Raw genomic sequence first — 19843 nt, forward strand, 5'->3', positions numbered from 1 at the left:
GTTTACTTACTAATTCTTGCACACATATTTAGAGTTCAAACAAGTAATACATGCACATCTTAATCCAGAAACAACTAGTGTTTGATTAACAAAGGAATTTCTTCATTTAAAGAGCGGTATTTATGCTTACCACATATTATTTTTTCATCAAATTTGGCACTAATATTTTACATTTCTTTAGTGCAATTTTTGTTTAAATTGTCAAAACCACAGCATTTATTTTATTTATAACTTTTATTTATTTAAATGTATAATAAGATGGATGCATCATCAATAATAAATTTGCGGTTTCAGGAGTTTTTTTTTCTTTAAATAACTAACATTTGTTAAATTTTTAAAGTTTTTGCAATAAACAAATAAAAAAATCTTTAATCAGTTTTCAGGAGATTTTCAAACAAATGATGTTACTAGCAGTCATAGTTTTGTTTTTTTACGTCATAGAAACGTTGTTTTGTTGTTCCACCAAGTCGCAAAACGAATGAATTTATTATTCATTTATTTTGAGATTAGGATCATTTATTTTGAGATTAGGATCATTTATTTTGAGGTTAGGATTATTTATTTTGAGATTAGGATGCAAATTACAGTCGTAGTTCAATTAAATGAAGTCTTTTTCAATTAAAGGAAAACTGCTTCATTTCGCAATAACTTTTTTGTTATTTAATGCAAATAAATTTTCAGTAAAAGAAAACTAACATTTTGTAAACTAAATAAAAAGGAAAGTGAGGCTTGGTAATGAAAAATTCAATACGTTTAAATTGCTTAAAGAGAACGCTTCAGTTTAAATCAAGGATTATTTTTGGTTTAAAACGATAACATTGTTTAAGGATTATACATTCAATTGTTCATTTTTTTTATTTTTATCAAACGTTCCTAATAATATAATCAAGTTTGTTGAATAGATAAAATAAGCAGAAAATAATAAGCAAGTCTGCAAGTAAGCATATTTATATTTAAAATGTCAAAAACAGTTGCGATTCTTGTATGCGATGATTACCATGGAGAGGACGAAAATGGAAAATTTTACATTGATCTTTTTAAAAAAGATGAAGTTGAAAATTGGGAATATTTTAAGGCAGTATCTGGACATCTACCTGATTTTGGTATGATCAAAAATTATTTAGGATTTATTTTAACAGGTTCTTATTGCTCTGCTAACGATGAAGTTAAATGGATAAGGGAGCTAACCGATTTTATCAAAAAGGTTGTTCAGTTCCAAACGGAATCTCGCAGCGCTCCAAAACTTTTTGGATTTTGTTTTGGACATCAATTAATTTGCAAAACATTAGGAGCACGTGTGGTTAAAAACAAAGTAGGAAGATTCATTATTTCCGTAGCGGATATTGAAATTTTTAGCAGTCTTCAGAGTATGGATTATTACAGTAACGTATTTCATAGCGAAAAGTTCATGCGTTTAGTTAAAATGCACGAGGAGGAAGTAATCGATTTGCCATCAAACGCGATTTTGTTGGGTTCTTCAGAACAATGTCAAAACGAAATAGTTTCATTTGGAAACAAAATATTAACTATGCAAGGTCATTTGGATATATTAGAAGAACAACTACGTAAAATTTATCTTCCTATTTTTAGAAAAGATGGAAAAATTGATGAAACAGGTGAAGCCATTCTTTTAGATAGTATTGCCGAGAAACCTTATGACAGTACAAAAATTGTGGAGTTCGTTAGACAGTTTTTTTATCTTTAGAAAGAGCGCTTTTCAAAAACAGTATATTTTAATTTAAATTTCAATAAAAAATAATTACAATTAAAAAAATTAAAAAACTCCTAAGCTTGACAAATTACAAATCAGATTGTAACTAACCGTTCGCGTAATCATGATAAAGTTGTAAATTTGTTAATACCAATCACGCGTAGCTAATAAATCATTTGAACTTTGTTTTATAATTTTATAAGTAACCAGTAGTATTTTCAGCAGATTTTTTATCAGCAAAATTGTTTGTAATTTAAAAACTAAACTAAGTGAGCGTCGTAAAATTATGACGTTTGTGTTTTGTGTAAAGATATGTATAAATAAAACTTCTCGAAATTAAAACCTTATCAATTCGTTGATTGCTCGAATAAATTTTAAAAATAAGTATTTTAACATAAATACTAAATCGCGTTGGTAGCCTTAGACGGAAAGAATGCGTTCAATGCATATTTCAGCAGTAAAAAAGTATAGGTGTTATAAACTTTAAATGTGAACAAAACAAAATAAATTTATTGATTAAGTCCTTGGTCTAAACCTTGAAACTCTTGACTTAACCTTTTGCTCTTATTTTAATTTTAAAATTTTTCTTTATGGTACGTACATTGAATGTTTATAACATAAACATTCACAGTACATAACATATAAATATTCAAAAAAAAATTTGAAACCAAAAGAAAAAGTAGAAGGTTAAAATTTTCATATATCATATTATGGTAAATACTATCTCAGAAGTACATATGAGAAAAAATATACATATGTAGACATTTGACAATATTTGATTTGTGTTCCACTAACGTCAGCTCATGTTAGGGGCATCTTTTTTAAAAGTTGATAATGCGTTAATCTATGTTTGACTTGTTGCTTGAAAGTTTGGTGCTTTTCAAAAAAATTATAGGCTATGCAGTTATATTTTAATGCCAAGGTAACGTCAGCTACAACTTTATAACAGAAAAGTAAAGCTATTTGCATTGCTAACAATTTATGCTTGTTTAATAATAAGAACTATTGTTAAAATATATTATCTTATTTTACTTTTATGTTTAACGATTAAAAAGTTTTCTTTTGTTTTTAACTTTTCATGCTAAGGGGTCGTCGATAAATTACGTAATGTAATTTTCAAACGTTTTTGACCCCTCCACCCTGCCCTCCACCCTCCGTTACAATATCTTAACTCTTCAGTAGCAATGTCAATGAGTCACTAACCCCTCCCCCTTCTTCCCATAACGTGACGTAATTATGGAAAACTCCTAATTTCTATATTAATTAGCTCGGCGCTTATTTAGTTGAACTCGTAATTTTATTGAACTCGTAATTTTAGTTGAACTCGTAATTTTATTGAAATCGTAAACAAAATAATAACAAATCATATTATGTCAAAATTTTTGAATTATTTATTAACAAAAAATATTATTACTTAGTAAATTTTACTATACTAAAACTATTTTATTTAACGTGTCAAAAAGCATTTAAAATTTTTTTAATTGACGCAAACAAAATGGGTTATATTGAATCAGTATACAGAATGCGTCAAGTTTTCAGTGGAGTTTACTCGAAAAAATAGTTTCCGCCGTATCAGTTTATTTTGATTTTATTTAAATAATATTTTTAACCTCTGTGTCATGAATGTCAAATAAGAAAACAGAGAAAAGAAGAGTTGAAGATTATTAAACAGTATTTGCTGACTTAAAAGTCACAAACATACGTCTAACTTAAAAAAGTTAAAAAAAAATCTTGTTTTGTTTCTTACTTATATCAACTAAAAGTAAATCTGTCTTTCCACTTACAATTTTAACATGGATCTGATACAGTCAAACCTAAACTTTGCAACTTCTAAGTTTTTAAAATTACTTACTTCTTATAATATTTGCCCATTTATTACGCTACCTACGAGAGTTACTAACCATTCTGCTACAACCATTGATAATATCTTTTCAAATGCAACCACTTACTAAATTATTTCAGGAAACCTAACAACTTTTATTTCTGATTATCTAGCTCAATTTCTTATTTGTCTTAATTTCAACAAATTATTTATATCATGCAGTCATAGTTTATACCGTAGGAGCTTTAAAAATTATAATAAAGAATCATTTAAATCTTAATTATTAAAAGTTGACTGGAATGATATTACCAATAAAAACGATGTTAACTCTAGTTTTGAAGCTATTATTTCTCAAACAAAATTGTAATTAGATTATCATGTGCCACTAAAAATAATTAGTATTAAGGGCTACAAGCGTCAATTCAAGCTATGTATTACTGCAGAAATAATAAAATCAATTCAAACTCGAAATCTTATTCAAAGGAAAATGTTAAGGATAAAAGATCTAGCAAATAAAATTAAACTAAAAACTATCTTTAAACGTTATAAATATACCATAATAATCTAATAAAAACTGAGTAAAAAAATACATTAAAAAAAATTATTTTCAGAAAATGCAAAAAATCTTCTTGAAACCTGGAAAGTCATAAAATGTCTAATAAATGTCAAAAATGTCAATGATGTACCTCCATATTGCTCACAAGTTAACGAAACATACACAACTGAGCCAACTCTAATCTGAAAAGAATTTAACAACTTTTTCATAAATATAACGGATAAACTTTATTCTAAAAATCACTCATCTTACATAAGCTATAAAAAATATCCAAATCTTCATCGTTTACTGATATCTCCAACAAACCATTTCGAAATCTTATCACTTATATGTAAATTGAAATTTAGAAAATCAATAAATCCTATCAGCATCCCAACAAACATTCCAACTGATCTTAATTCTGAATTTTCTCATTTTCTCTCTAAGCTATTCAATATCTCTTTTATAAATAGAATTTTTCCTGACTCTTTGAAATTACCTTGAGTCATTCCAGTATATAAAAATGCCTCAAAACTCTCATGTACTAAGCAGTTTGTTAGCATTAATGGTTACAAATCAAATACCAAACACATAGTTTGAGGTTTTCCCCAGAATTCTGTTATTTTTGGTCTTTTATTGTTTTTGGTTAATGTTAATAATCTAAATAACTCTGTCAAAATCTCATCAGTCCATTTGTTTGCTAATGATATCTTGCATATTAATAAGTCTTATCATTTCTTGTGTAAGAATATAAAATTTGATCTATCGTAAAAAAATCAACCTTTTACGATGTTTTTACGTACATTGGATCAACGTTGATTTATATATATTGAATCAACGTTGGGTTATATACATTGGATCAACGTTGGGTTTAGATCGTAAAAACTTTCAATTTTTTGCTATGTTTTTACATACGTTGAACCAATGTAAATATGCCAGCTGTTTTTAGTTCCGCCGGTATTAATTTCATCATGAAACAAATGACATTGGAACAACGTTGGTTTTGCATTGGAAAAAACAGCCGACGTTCGCGATGGTTTTACATACGTTGGCCCAATGTAAATGTGCTAGCTGGGTTCTCATATCACAAATATTCATAAAATAAACATTCCCAGAAAATTCCATCACGAAAATTCCATCATGAAAAATCCATCATGAAAATTCCATCATGAAAATTCCATCATGAAAAATCCATCATGAAAATTCCATCATGAAAATTCCATCATGAAAATTCCATCATGAAAATTCCATCATGAAAATTCCATTATGAGAGTTCCATCATGAAAAATCTATCATGAAAAATCCATCATGAAAAATCCATCATGAAAATTCCATCATGAAAATTCCATCATGAAAATTCCATCATGAAAATTCCATCATGAAAAATCCATCATGAAAATTCCATCATGATAGCTTTTATACTTTTAGAGACTTTTTTAACGGCGTGTTAGAAATGCAAAATCTTAGAAAACACAAAACAAAAACAAACAAAAAATTCATTAAAATTAAACATTTTTAAAACAAAATATAAAAAATATATCTTTAAAAAATATATTTTAAAAGCTACCATTTTTACGTTTAAAAAAAAATCTTATTAAAAATTTATGAGGGTAGTTGCCCTTTAAAGCATTTTTGAGCATAACAATTCTTTTTTTTTGTTGTTGTTGTAGTTTTCGTTTTTTAGATTTTTGTTAGAGAGATAATAAGTAATAATATAATCTATTTCTATTGTAATTTTCTTCATGTTTCAGTATTTCAGGGTTTCAGGATTCGGCTGAATACCGAATAGTATAAAATGTTGCCGAATACACCAAGTATCGAATAGTTGCCGAATATTCGTGGCACCCCTAATAATTACAATGTTTATCGTTTTAACCAAAAAAAATCACGTTTATCAATAAATCTCAAAAAATTGTTTTCTTTTTTTCCTTCAATCACTTTAAAATTTTTAACAAAAGTTATCACGATTATTTTTGGTTGATTGATTGGTTGATTGATTGGTTGATTGAGAATTCGAAATGCCATTAATTGTTGACGGTGAATTTCTTACAGATTATTGTAAACAATGATACTTTTTTTGTCAATGTTATTATTACAAAACTTGCATTTCCATTTAAAAATAATCTGACTTTTTGAAATAAATCATACATCTTCAAAGAAATTGCACTTTTTGCAAATTATTGCTTATATTTATAAATCCAAAAGTATTCTTTAAATGACTCCTGAGGCCATAGATACTGATTTGGCACATTATCAGTTCGCTGGAGTATTATATACAAGTTGAATTAAAATCTCCTCAACCATTCTTCTTTTCAATTGATTAAAGATCTTTAGTGAAGTGTTTAAAAATTTTAAAAAATAACCATTTTAATGTTTGACTTTTTGTATATTATTAAAGGTAATTGAAAAGGTTAGCTAATAATTTGTGAATAAATAAAATTTTCAATGTCGTCTTTTATATCCTTTAAAGTTAATAAAAATTAGGTGAATAAAAGGTTAATAAAAAATACAAATTGCGATTTAATTTAAAAATATTTATGTATAAAAAGTAGTAACAACTTTTTCTATTAACATTACAATAAGAACAATGATATATATATATATATATATATATATATATATATATATATATAAAATTTTTATTTTCTTTATTTCTATTTTACATTTGTTGTCGTAAAAAATAAATTACTTTCACAAACACAAACAAGGTTTCTGAAAGAAGATCGTACTGATCTTATCATCAGAACCTTTTACAAGCGTGTGTTTATAAACAACACAAAACATAATCAACAAAATAAAACGTAACTAACAACAAAAGTTCTAAAGAAAATATAAAACTACAATTAAAAAACCTGACTACATCATCAATTAAGAAAATTAAATTATCATTTTGTATTTGAAAATGGAAAAAGTAAAATGCATGCCGAAATTGAACAAAAAATTTTATTCCAAAGATAAGATGCACGATATGCAATTTTATTCCAAAGATAGGCACGATATGCAATTTTATTCCAAAGATAGGGTGCACGATATGCAATACAAAACTAATTAAACTTGGTTCGACAAAAGGGCTGACGTATAAAATTATTGTTTCTAAGTGTATATTTATTAATTGGTTTCAAACAAAAGAGATTTGTTCTAACTAAAATAATCATTTCATTTATTTTAAACTAATAAAAGAAAATATTAAAAAATAAAATTGTATATAGCAAAATAAAAATAAGTCAATTCAAGTTTGTAATTAAGTTATGCAACCCAAAAGTTTGGGTAACCTCTATCAAAAAAATTTTTTTTTAAATAATCGCAAATTATGAAAACGAAATACTATTATGTATTCCGGTTTAAAATTGCTTTCGAACCGGTTCAGATAATTAACCGTACATAATTTGTTTAGTTATTGCTGTAGTTTTAATTGTTATACATACTGTAAAACATTTTTTTTTCAACAATATATTCGAGTTGAAAATTTTGTTGTTGTTGTTGATTCGTTCAACAACGTAGCAGACATCCCCGAGACACGCCCCTGAATTTAGTGACAATGCTTTCAAAAACAACAATTAACAAAATATTAAGTATAATTGGTAATTAATACAAACCAAAATAGCTGATTAAAAGAGCTAGAAGTTAGTTGTGGATTCCACATAAGATTTTAGTGTTTTAAATCAAAAGTGTGTCTGTGCACGATATGTTGTTGATGGTTGTGTTCAAGAAAGATTTTATGCCTAATTTCATTTAATTCCTCTACGGGCGAAGCACAGTACCAGGTCATTAAAACTGAGTGAACAAGACCTGGTTTGGATTTGAAGAACATCATAAGATAGTTGACAGAGCAGTAAAATATGTCCGGAAAATATAAAGGACTTCAGGCACTTATCAAACTTGAACCTCTGACGTCAACTTTCATCCATTGTCATGCACACAATTTCAATTTAATGGTTACAAACTCTTGCATTCAAACTCAAAATTTGTTTAGTTTGTTACAAATTACAGCAAACTTTTTTTCTGATTTATACAAAAGACTACAAGTTTAGAGAAATATTTTAAGTAATAGTCAATCAGGCAAAAGAAAACTTCTTCAAAAAAAAAGGTTCAATAAGATGGAACATTAAAAGCACTAAAAGAAATTCAAAAAATCTGTTTATATTAATAATTATTTCAAACAATTAGTTGAAGCTCTTCATTTATTTGGTTACAGCAAAGACATAGATCCTACAACTGCAACAATTGCAAGAGACCTTTTATTACAATGGCAAAAATTTGAAACAATTTTAACTGCTTTTATATTCTTGACATTTTTAAAATGACAACACCTCTTTCAAAATATTTGCAAACTAAAAAACTTGATTATGTTTCGGCATGGAATCAAATTACATAACTAATTGCTGATACAGTTGACTTATTAGGTAAGTTTGCCGAAATTCTAAAATAGACTGAACAGTTTATAGAAGCAATTGATATAAAAACAGAGTGTTTCGAACATTTTATTATTGAGTTAAAATTTCCTGAAAAATCAAAAAAGACTAAAAAAAGAATGCCTTGAGAACTAACATCTGATGAAGTCCCAAATGATCAAATATCAGCATTAAGAGTTAATGTATTTAGAGTTATATTTGACAATTTAAAAATGACATTAAAAATAGATATGGAAAAAATAAATAATTTTTTCAAACATTGGCATATTTATATCGCTCAACATTTTTAAATATTCACAGAATGTGAATTTTTTAAAATGATGAACGGTTCTGAAACAGTATTCCAGGACAGCGAAAATGAAAATTTAGATTTTAATAATAAAAATGAAGATAAGGAAGTTGAAGAGGATGATAATGATAATTCTGAATGAGAATACCAAAGTTCAGGAACAGAGTCAAAAAAAAAATGACACAAATGTTTGTAAATAACGCATTCCATGTGCATTTAATTTGTTGCACAAATTTAACTCTCACACTAGTTCATATAGTAATCTATACAATGCATATATATACATCTTGACACAAGCATGCACTCAAGTAATTTGTGAAAGAGCATATTCAAAATTAAAATTTATTAAAAACTGATTAAGATCAGCCATGAACCAACACCTGCTCGAGTCATTACTTCTGGTAAGTACTGAAAAAAACTGCTTCCTGATCACAAAACTGTTGTAGACACCTTGAAAGTTTCATCTCTAGTACTTCGGAAAATCTTAACATAACTAGCGATTGTGCTAATTTGTTTGACAGTTAACACTGTTTGTGTTTAATGTACTACATATAAGTATTAGTAACATTCACTGTTTGATTTTGTTTTATTACACAAAGTATCAGTTTTAGATCATAGTTAAATACATTTATTACAGTTTGTGTTTTTTATAAATAAAATTTAACTAGAATTTTATATTAACTGGTTAATTCCAGTTGATAAAATAAGTAAGATTAGAAAGATAAAGAATAATATAGATAGTATAGAATAATATGAAAGTGATACAAAAATTATAATTACGTGAAACGGTTGCCGGTAGGCCCTTGGACCCACTTGCATTCTGGGCCCCTTAACCCCCAATCCGCCCCTGGAAATAAAGTAATAAGTCTTATAAAGTAAGGTAAATTACACTGCACAAAATAAAAAAAAATTACAACATGCCTTTGAAATGCATATAAATATATATTATTATTGCGTGGCATATTTTTATGTTTTATATAACAGTATGTAATATTTATATGTAATATGATATTGCATTATTAAATATAAAAGGCATATAAATGTTAAATATTTCATATCAGTACATATTATAAATACATATAAACAGATATAAATACAAATTAAACACTCATGAGGTCGTCCATAATTTACCCAACGCTAAATTTTCTAATAAACAAAGCAAAAAAGATCAAAAGTTTTCCCTCGCAGAGCCATAAGTTAAATAAAAAATCAAAACTGCTCATTAAGTTAAATGAAAATTGCCGCGTAAAAGTGGTTAAGATCTCCTACATCTATTTTTTAAATAAATTTAGCATTGCGTAACTTATCGACGATCCCTAATCATAAACATATTCAAGGGGATTACAAAATATTTTTGGAGAAGCCATTTTAAAATTTTACAAAACTAAAGAATGAAAGTTTTGTGTTTACAACGCGCGCTGTAAAAAGAAAAGTTTATATAAAAACTGTATTTGATTGGTTAATCACTACGTACCAATTTCCACACAAGAAATCGGAAAAAATCATGCTTGTTACTGAAGTATAGGGAAAAGAAGCCATCAAACACAAGTTAACTAAATCCTTAGCCACCGTTTGTAAGGATGTAATTCATACACTTTTAGTAATTTAGGTGTGTAGACAGTTGTTGCAACTTAGTTTTGAAATAAACCAGAGCACAGTGGGCCAGTAGGTGGACAAAATGGGAAAAATTTTAGTTGTCTAATCTTGAAAACCTATTTAATTTTAGTATCTACATATATTAGGAGAAATCTATTGATAATTTATTTATATTAAATCCCTTAGTTACCAGGACTCTAAGCATTTGAATATTGAGATAAAATAAAAAAATAAAAAAATTATAAATAAGTAATTAACGGTGACATCAACGTTGTGTTATATTTCAATTACATCTACGTTTTTGAAACAAAAAATTAGTACATGTTATTCTAGAGTATTTAGAGATAAGAAAAACCAATGTGTGAAATAAATTTGTTATAGCATGTTATCTCAGTTATACTTTGAAAATCACAGATTAAAAAAAAAAATTTCTTAAGAAACCTATTTTTTGCCGCACAATAACTAATAATTACCACAATTTTCCATGTGTTGTTTTATATTTATTTGAGCTATATGATGCTTCAATCGAGTTTTAATTGATTTCTCGTCCCCTTAAATCCCCGTTCAGATTTTATGTATGTTTTAACTTGGTTGCTATGGTACTAAATTTTGCATAGCAACAACTCATTTTTACATTAACGTTGTTTTAACAGTATTTTACTTGCGCTAAATACACAATATTGGGGGTATGCATTAAAATGAGATTCAGAATTCTTATGAGGTTAACTTTTTTTGGTTACTATGGATACCTTACTTTGCATAACATAGCAACAACATATTTTCGGTAGTTGTTACTAATTTAATTACTAACACTGACAGTAATTTAATTACTTTTAATTTTAATTACTAACACTTGTAGTAACTTAATTACTAACAAGTATTGGTAGTCCAGGCGGCATATATATTATAACATTTTACTTTTAAATACAAAATACTTGTTACAATAATTATTTAGATATGGTTTTGTTAAACTTAGACATTCATAATTTTCTCCAAAAAAACAATCTTAGTATTTCAAAACAAAATATTACTGAAGATATATTAAAATTTATTCAGCCAAAATTTGCTGATTTTAAAGACGTTGATTTTAGACATGCTGTTCAACGATTTGTTTACTTGTATAAAAAAAAGTGGAAATCTGCAAACTATACTGTGAAAAGTTTTGAAAAGGAGTTTGTGAACTGGCTTAATGAATATTTAATTGTCAGAAAAAAAGACAATGAACCAACTGCAAGTAGACGTGGTCGAAAACCAGTTGCATTTGATAATAGTTCTAATAAAACTAAAAAATGGCGTGTATCTTGTTTAATTGAATCTCATTCATCCAATGAATTATTTTTTGCTGCTAATAAAAAATTTAGAGATGAATCTGTTGTTATTGCTGCCAAGAATGTTTTAAATATATCAAATACAGATAAAGCAACTAAATATTCAGCAGACGAAGCACTGGCTTTAATAATTGATGCAAGTCTGACAATAGCTTCCTATCAATTGATTAGAAGCGGAGCCTTGGAGAAAGAATATAACATCTACCCCGCTTACAATGATGTCAGAGATGCAAAATTGAAATGTTATCCTGCAAACATAACAGTGGAGGACTATTCAGCATCAGTTCCTTTAAAAGATTTAATGACTCATACTTTGCAAAGAATCTGTGCAGTTCAGGAGCCTGTGCTAAGGCACTTGATATTGAACGACAAAGCAATAAAAACAATGACACTAACGTGTAAGGCTGGTTTTGATGGTGCTACTGGCCAAAGCATTTATAAACAAGTTTTATCAGAACCCGACATTAACAGAGATTTAAAGCGTGAAGAATCATTATTTATTACTTGTCTTGTCCCATTGAATTTGACTGGATTTAACAACAGCAACGAAAAGGTGCCTATTTGGAGAAATCAAAAGTCATCCTCCACAGCCTATTGTAGACCCATAAGATTTGCATACAAAATGGAATCCAAGGAATCTGTGATTGAAGAAGATCAGTACATTAAAAGTGAGATAGAAAGCTTGGGTATGATTTTATTAGAGGTTTGCGGATCTTCTATTGAAGTGAATTGTATTATTGAACTTACAATGATTGATGGGAAGGTTCAAACAATATTATCTGGAAAAAATAACTCATACCAATGCTGTTCAGTGTGTGGTGTCTCTCCAAAAAATATGAATAGTCTTGATATCCTTAATATAGATTATACTAACAGAGAGTTCAAATATGGTCTTTCCAGTCTTCATGCATGGATTCGATTTTTTGAGATGTTATTGCACATTGCATATAAAAAAGAAACAAGAAAGTGGCAAGCAAGATCTAAAGAACACAAAGAAAAGGCATCTGTAGCTAAAAAAAAGATTCAGACTGATTTTATGAACAAAATGGGACTTGTTGTTGATTTCCCTTGAGGTATTGCCATCATTACTAGTTCTGGAACAAGTAATGATGGCAATACCTCAAGGCGTGCTTTTGCAGCATATGAACAAACAGCTGAAATTCTGGGTATTGACCAAAACCTTATATTCAGATTTTACATTATCTTGGTAACGCTCTCTTCAGGATATGATATAGACTGCTTAAAGTTCAAGGATTATTGTTTTGACACTTTTAGACTATATGTGTCCCTTTATCCATGGTATTACATGGCTCAATGGTTTTCTTGCACTATTTTTTGCTTTTATTATTCCTAAAACATTACTTACCTAAATACTCAATTTTTATTCAATATAGGTGGGTCAAAAATCCGATAAGATATTCAAATATCAATTTACAACTTTGTAACTAAGGAAAGTATCCGGTAACTAAGCAATATAAGTATCCATAACAACTAAATTTAAAAAATTATCACTTTTGTAAGAAGTGTGATCTCATATTGGTACTCATGCCAAATTTAGTGAATATAGCACTTATAAAATATCTGCAGATAACAAAAGTAGGTTGTTGCTAAGCAAAATAAAGGTATCCATAGCAACGAAATAAAAAAATATTACCTTCATAAAAAGCGCAGACATCATATTAGTACTCATACTAATTTTAGTGAATATAGCTCTAATATTAAATTAGTTATGAATTTTGTCCAGTAAAAGTGCATTCTGGCCCACTGTTCAGAGTAGGTCAAGTTATCCTTTTTGACATGTGTACCAATGCTCTGTGGCTTGGTAAAAAAGTTCTTCTGTCAATATTAATGGTTTTTCAATAAAAGATATTTTGGGATATTTAATTTTTTAAATATAAATATATGATTTACGTAATGTTTTTCTTATAGAATTTCTTATATAAATAGAATATAAACTACCTACGTCTTCTTATGCAATTCTTAAACTAACTTTTGCAAATATCAGGATTATCTGTGTTTACTTACTAATTCTTGAACACATATTTAGAGTTCAAACAAGTAATACATGCACATCTTAATCCAGAAACAACTAGTGTTTGATTAGCAAAGGAATTTCTTCATTTAAAGAGCGGTATTTATGCTTACCACATATTATTTTTTCATCAAATTTGGCGATGCACTAATATTTTACATTTCTTTAGTGCAATTTTTGTTTAAATTGTCAAAACCACAGCATTTATTTTATTTTTAACTTTTATTTAAATGTATAATAAGATGCATTATCAATAATTTGCGGTTTCAGGAGTTTTTTTTTCTTTAAATAACATTTGTTAAATTTTTAAAGTTTTTGTAATGAACATATAAAAAAATCTTTAATCAGTTTTCAGGAGATTTTCAAACAAATGATGTTACTAGCAGTCATAGTTTTGTTTTTTTACGTCATAGAAACGTTGTTTTGTTGTTCTTCCACCAAGTCGCAAAACGAATGAATTTATTATTCATTTATTTTGAAACTAGGATCATTTATTTTGAGATTGGGATCATTTATTTTGAGATTAGGATCATTTATTTTGAGATTAGGATCATTTATTTTGAGATTAGAATTATTTGTTTTGAGATTTGATCATTTATTTTGAGATTAGGATGCAAATTACAGTCGTAGTTCAATTAAATGAAGTCTTTTTTTAATTAAAAGAAAACTGCTTCATTTCGCAATAACTTTTTTGTTATTTAATGCAAATAAATTTTCAGTAAAAGAAAACTAACATTTTATTATCTATATAAAAAGGAAAGTGAGGCTTGGTAATAAAAAATTCAATACGTTCAAATTGCTTAAAGAGAACGCCGAATTTCTTTTATTTTTTTTTAAAAAATCAATTAAAAAAAAATAAAATAAATGAAACTCTTTCTCAACTCCAAGCTTCGAAAAACGAATCTTGATGACTGCGCAGTATTTCCAGAGTTTGGTGATGGACGATTTAGCGCGATATTTCCAGATAGGATGTAGGATGAATTTGAACCTTAAACCTCTTGATTGTGAAGGTTCTAGCACTCGCCTTCTTCCACACTCAACCTTTTACAGGATAGCTAAAGACTAAATATTCTTAGAGTTTAGAGTTTAGAAAAAGGTTTCAAAATATTTTTTTCAAAAACCCTGCATATTAACAACAACAACAAATTACACACAAATATCGTGTGTATATAAATATGGGCGTATATAACTTTTTAAAAGTCATTTCTATTAGTTTAAATAATGCAAAACTAATGCTTTGATGGGGGTAAACAAGCCCTTTTTAAATGAAGCAATTATTTAGCTGGATTAATAAAAATACAAAACTTTTAAACTAATCGTTATTTATATTGTAAAACCATAATCTCTGCTCCGCTAAAAAAAAATGTGTTTGTTAGTATAATATACATAGGTAAAACATTAACATTTTTAAATATAGTATATATATATATAATAAGTTTTTTTTTTATCTAAAATAAAAAATAAAATAAAATTTATGAATATAATTATAAAATAGATTGGCAATTCATATAGACTGGCCATTTCTTAAACCTTCAACGGAAAAATGTGATGGTAATATTGTTTTGAGTGTTCTCACAGTATGGGTTTTATCGTCAAATGTTGAAAAAACTTCAATATCGCCAAATTCTGCCATAAACTGGCGACATGCGCCGCATGGCCAATGTACTGAATCCTTTACATCTGTTGAGACTGCGCAAGCTTTAAAAGAAGTATAGCCTTCACTAACTGCTTTGACGTATGCTGTTACTTCAGCGCATATTGTTAATCCATAACTGACGTTTTCAACGTTACAGCCAGTATATATTTTACCACACGATGTAAATAATGCAGCACCAACTCGAAACTTGCTGTAAGGAGAGTACGAACATTTTTTCGCTTTAATACTTGATTCAAGTAAACTTAAAACTTCTTCTTCTGTTAATAAAGTTGACATACCTGTAACTCTTTTTAAAAATGTTCTTATAGAAATCTTTAAGTTTATTTTATAATTGTGGCGTGAAAAGAATTGTTTTATTATTGACAAACATTTTATTGACTCTTACTTGATATTTGTTTTAAACCATTAAGATTTCATTGGTTAAAGTTAAGAAGCAAAAAACTTATTGGCTAGAACAATTTGAATATTGTTTATTTAATTTTTTTAGAAAAACAACCTTTAACAATGAATTTTTACTCTATTTTTTTAAAAAGATATCTCAGAGGCAATATGAAGTGCTAGTTTTTGCTTAAAGAAGGAAACATTGAAAAAAAGGTAATATTGCTGATGTGGGATAAATGAACCACTCTTTAAAATCAATCATTTTTAGAGTATTTTTATAGTGACACTGTCACTGGAATGACAGCAAGGTTTTACAAAGACTTTCTACCTTATTCACATTTTTATCTTGCAACTATCTCGCAACATCTATACAACTAATTATTGACCTATTGTCAAACGCGATCAACCTGTTAGACATGTAAATAAACTAATATTCTTGATTTATCTTAAACTTGGTAATTAAAAAAAATAAAAAATAAAAATAAAAAACTCAATCATCCATGTTTTTATTAAATTCCGAAAAGATTTCAAGCAAGATTCGCTTTCCGCAGATAACAATGAAAATATTTTCGTGATATTGCATATTAGATCGTTATTCTTGATAGCTTATTGTTCTCGATAGTTCAAGAGCTTAGTGTCAAACAACGTCAACTGCAAAATTGCACGTTTTCAGAAATAAAGAAAAATTTTCATTCATTAAACCCTTCGATCATTTTTAAACGATAAATTTAATTAAGAGTTAAAAAAAATAATTGGCCCTTATTTTTATGAGAGACTCAAATGACACATAATGGGTTTGCTATCAATAAATATCAAAAGCAATTTTGTCTTGAAAATATGAAATTTTCTAGTTGATGTTGTTTGATACTAAGCCCTCAAACTTAGCATTGTTCACAATGGTTATTTAAAAGAAGAATGCAATTTTACTGTTCTGGTTATTTTTATATTGGGTTGCTAATTATTTAAAAGAATAGTAATTAATTAATACATTATATCTATTTAAAACTTTAATTTTAAAAATGTATGTAAAAAGAATATTTCGCTTTCATATAAAAAAAAAATTCTATTTGATCTAAAAACTGTGAATTTAAGCTGTTATTGTTTAAACTATTATTTACATAAATATATTTATATATTATTTATATTTTTTTGTGTATATCAGAAGATCATTATAATAATATTTTTAATTCTAAAATTACTTAGCTGCATTTTAGAGAAACGAAACGATGGATTTGAGTAATGATATCAAAAACGAACTAGCATTGATAAAAACAACAGTTGATAAAGAGGAGAGTGATGTTCTTGAACAATTTTTAGCAAAATGTAAAACGTCGGAAGATGTTCATATATTGACGGTACGGTACAAACATTTGTTAGGGGAAAAATATTCTTCCAATTGGGGTGCTTCTGTTTATGAACCAATTAAACGCCCTTTAAAAATTGCATTCTTGCTCAACCCAGACAAAATATTCTATAACGAAATGGACTATGTCATCTGCAACTATTTGCGTAACGAAGGAGCAGAAGTAATACCATTTACATATAATGATTTTTTCTTCAAAGCTCACAGCAACGGAATTGATCTTTATATTAATAATGAAGCAACTGAGCTCGATGGCTTTCTTTCTTACGGATATCGAAGTAAAGAAAACACGGAGATATATATGCACATTGTTTATATGATGGAGCAAAAGGGTGTTACGTGTCTTCATTCTTACAATATAGATCGCGTTCTCAACAGTAAACTTCTGCAATCTACTCATTTTGGAAAAGCAAAAGTTCCAATACCAGATACATATCAAACCTTTGATATTAAAAGTACCAAGTCACTTGTTGCTTTGGTAGACATTGCACCGTGCATAATAAAGTTGCACGACGACTATGGTGGTGCTGGGGTTTCAAAAATTGATCATAAAAACGGCATAGTTAATATTGTCGGAAAGTCTATTTGGAAAAAAGAGTATATTTTATTGCAAAAATTTGTTCCAGATTCAATCGGTCGTTCAATACGAGTACTATGCTTCAATGGAAAAGCGTTTAGCATCGTAGAATTAGAGGATCGTTCAGGGGCTATTTTGTCAAATGTAAGTTATGGAGACAAGTTTAGGATGAACTCTTTAATGTTTCATCCAAAATTTAGTATTTATGCAGAAATTGCTGAAAAAGCCATAAGTTCAATAGGGAATATACTAATAGCGGGTGTTGATCTTTTAGATTCACATGCAGAAGGTATAGTAGTACTTGAAGTCAATGGTTTTCCAGATATCTTTGATATCTGGCTGGCAACGGGAAAATGCGGTTTTCAAAAGTTAGCTGAATGCTTCATAAATAAAATAAAAACTAAGTTTTAAAAAGATGTAATCAAGTCAAAATAAATAAAATCAAAATGTTTTTCATTAAAATAAAGTTATTTTTTTAAAAGAAACTCTGTGAGTTTTGCAAATAATAATTTTTATTTTGTTTCCTTGATGTGCTAAAAACGTTCTGAAAGTACGTTTAAACGACGCACGTGCGGTTTAAAAATTCGATCACATTTAGTACCGCTATAATATTGAATTACAAATAACACAAATTTCAATAGATAAAAATAATTTATCTATTTAAATAAAAAATACAAATAAAGAACGGCTGGATGTTTCAGCAGTTTTCGTTATCACTCTCCTTTCACGTATTACAGATAAACTCTTAAGTCGTAATGTCGTAATGTCGTCGTATGTAGTCGTAATGTCGTCGTATTTAGTTATTGGTTCTAAAAAATTAATAAAAATTATAAGTAAAAAATTACTTTAAAAATTATGTAAAACCAAGAAAAATGGATTTCTACATTTTTTTTTTTTTTGCTGATGCCGTGGCTAGAGTTTTGGTTCAGAACCAAGAGGTACAAAGATCAACGTTGGCTCTAGCCCAATAAGTGACATTGATGAAGGAAGGAGGCGTGAACTTCGTGGTTAAATTCTCTTCCGTGTTGTGTGTCAATAACTTTGTTATTACTAAAGTACAAAATATAAGCAGATAATACAGTGAACGCTCTATATAAGCAACCTCTCTATAAGCAACATTCTTTATATGCTACTTCTAGTTCACCTGTTCTGTATATTTCCAGACGTTAAGTATTTTTATTTTCCTTTTTTCGCTATAAGCAACTTTTCCCATTAAGAAACTTTTGTTTAAATTGGTTCACATGAGTTGCTTATATAGAGCGCTCACTGTGTTTTATTTTGAAAATAAATTAACAAGACTAAATTAAAAAAAAGTATGTTAAAAATATGTTGATGAAATTTATAAACAGTTAAAAGTATTCTGCAGTATATTTCAAAATGGAAAGAAAAAAAATACTTGTGCGCGATTATTTTCAAACTTCATTTAAAAAAAAAATGATGTTCTTTCCAGTTAGTTCACGTTAGATTTTTAAGTTAGAGTTCTCTTTTATGTTAGATTTGCCATCGATTTGGTAGTCACTTTGTAGTGTCACGCGGTCATTGGAGAAAGCTCTCTTAAGCGAGTTGAAACTTTTTTCGTTTTGAAATTTAACTATTATTTATTAGTTTAGAAATATTACATAAAGAATCATATGAAGATAAATCATCATCGTTAAGACCATATTATAATTGAAGTAAGTATAGAAAATAGTTATATATAACATTGTTATTAGATATAAAGTAGAAAGGATCACTCCTATTAATTTTTTAAAATGTTTACATTTTGCTTGTTTTAGTTTTTTTTTTAGCTTTAGTTTTTTTTAGCAGTTTTTGTTATTTTATTTTTTAGAAGGAAAATAGGGGCATGGATGAGGCCTAACTGTTTTTTATGCAACAAAAAAGTTATACTAATGCTATTTTCATAAAATTGGTTGTTACTACTTTGAAATTTCTGTGATGCTATTAACTATTTTTGTTCTTTTTTAGAAAATTTTGAAAAACAAATTACAATTTTGTGCCTACCCTGATATGACATGTCACATGTTATTGTATGTAAAGGTTAAATTTTGTTATGAGGATTACAGTTCTGATGAAAAAAAAAATGAAGGTAAAGAGTATTTTTTGTATATATATAATATATATACAAACAATACTCTTTACC

The 19843-nt window shown here is 27.8% G+C and overlaps 3 protein-coding genes across 3 annotated transcripts; 2 read left to right on the forward strand and 1 right to left on the reverse strand.

Moving 5' to 3' along the window:
* The first annotated feature begins 958 nt into the window (after positions 1 to 958).
* LOC124808643 (uncharacterized) lies at positions 959 to 8911 on the forward strand. The gene is made up of 2 exons (XM_065794633.1): positions 959 to 1661; positions 8781 to 8911. The coding sequence occupies exons 1-2, from the start codon at positions 959 to 961 to the stop codon at positions 8909 to 8911; spliced, it is 834 nt and encodes a 277-aa protein (XP_065650705.1).
* Positions 8912 to 15229: 6318 nt separating this feature from the next.
* Positions 15230 to 15658, reverse strand: LOC124808390 (probable cytidine deaminase). The gene has a single exon (XM_065794634.1). The coding sequence runs from the start codon at positions 15656 to 15658 to the stop codon at positions 15230 to 15232; it is 429 nt and encodes a 142-aa protein (XP_065650706.1).
* Positions 15659 to 15835: 177 nt separating this feature from the next.
* Positions 15836 to 18169, forward strand: LOC124808644 (uncharacterized). The gene is made up of 2 exons (XM_065793926.1): positions 15836 to 15976; positions 16978 to 18169. Exon 2 carries the CDS (start codon positions 16990 to 16992, stop codon positions 18112 to 18114), a length of 1125 nt encoding a protein of 374 aa, XP_065649998.1. The 5' UTR covers positions 15836 to 15976; positions 16978 to 16989; the 3' UTR covers positions 18115 to 18169.
* Positions 18170 to 19843: the final 1674 nt, after the last annotated feature.

Source organism: Hydra vulgaris, chromosome 03, assembly GCF_038396675.1.
Source record: "Hydra vulgaris chromosome 03, alternate assembly HydraT2T_AEP".
Taxonomy (NCBI): domain Eukaryota; kingdom Metazoa; phylum Cnidaria; class Hydrozoa; order Anthoathecata; family Hydridae; genus Hydra; species Hydra vulgaris.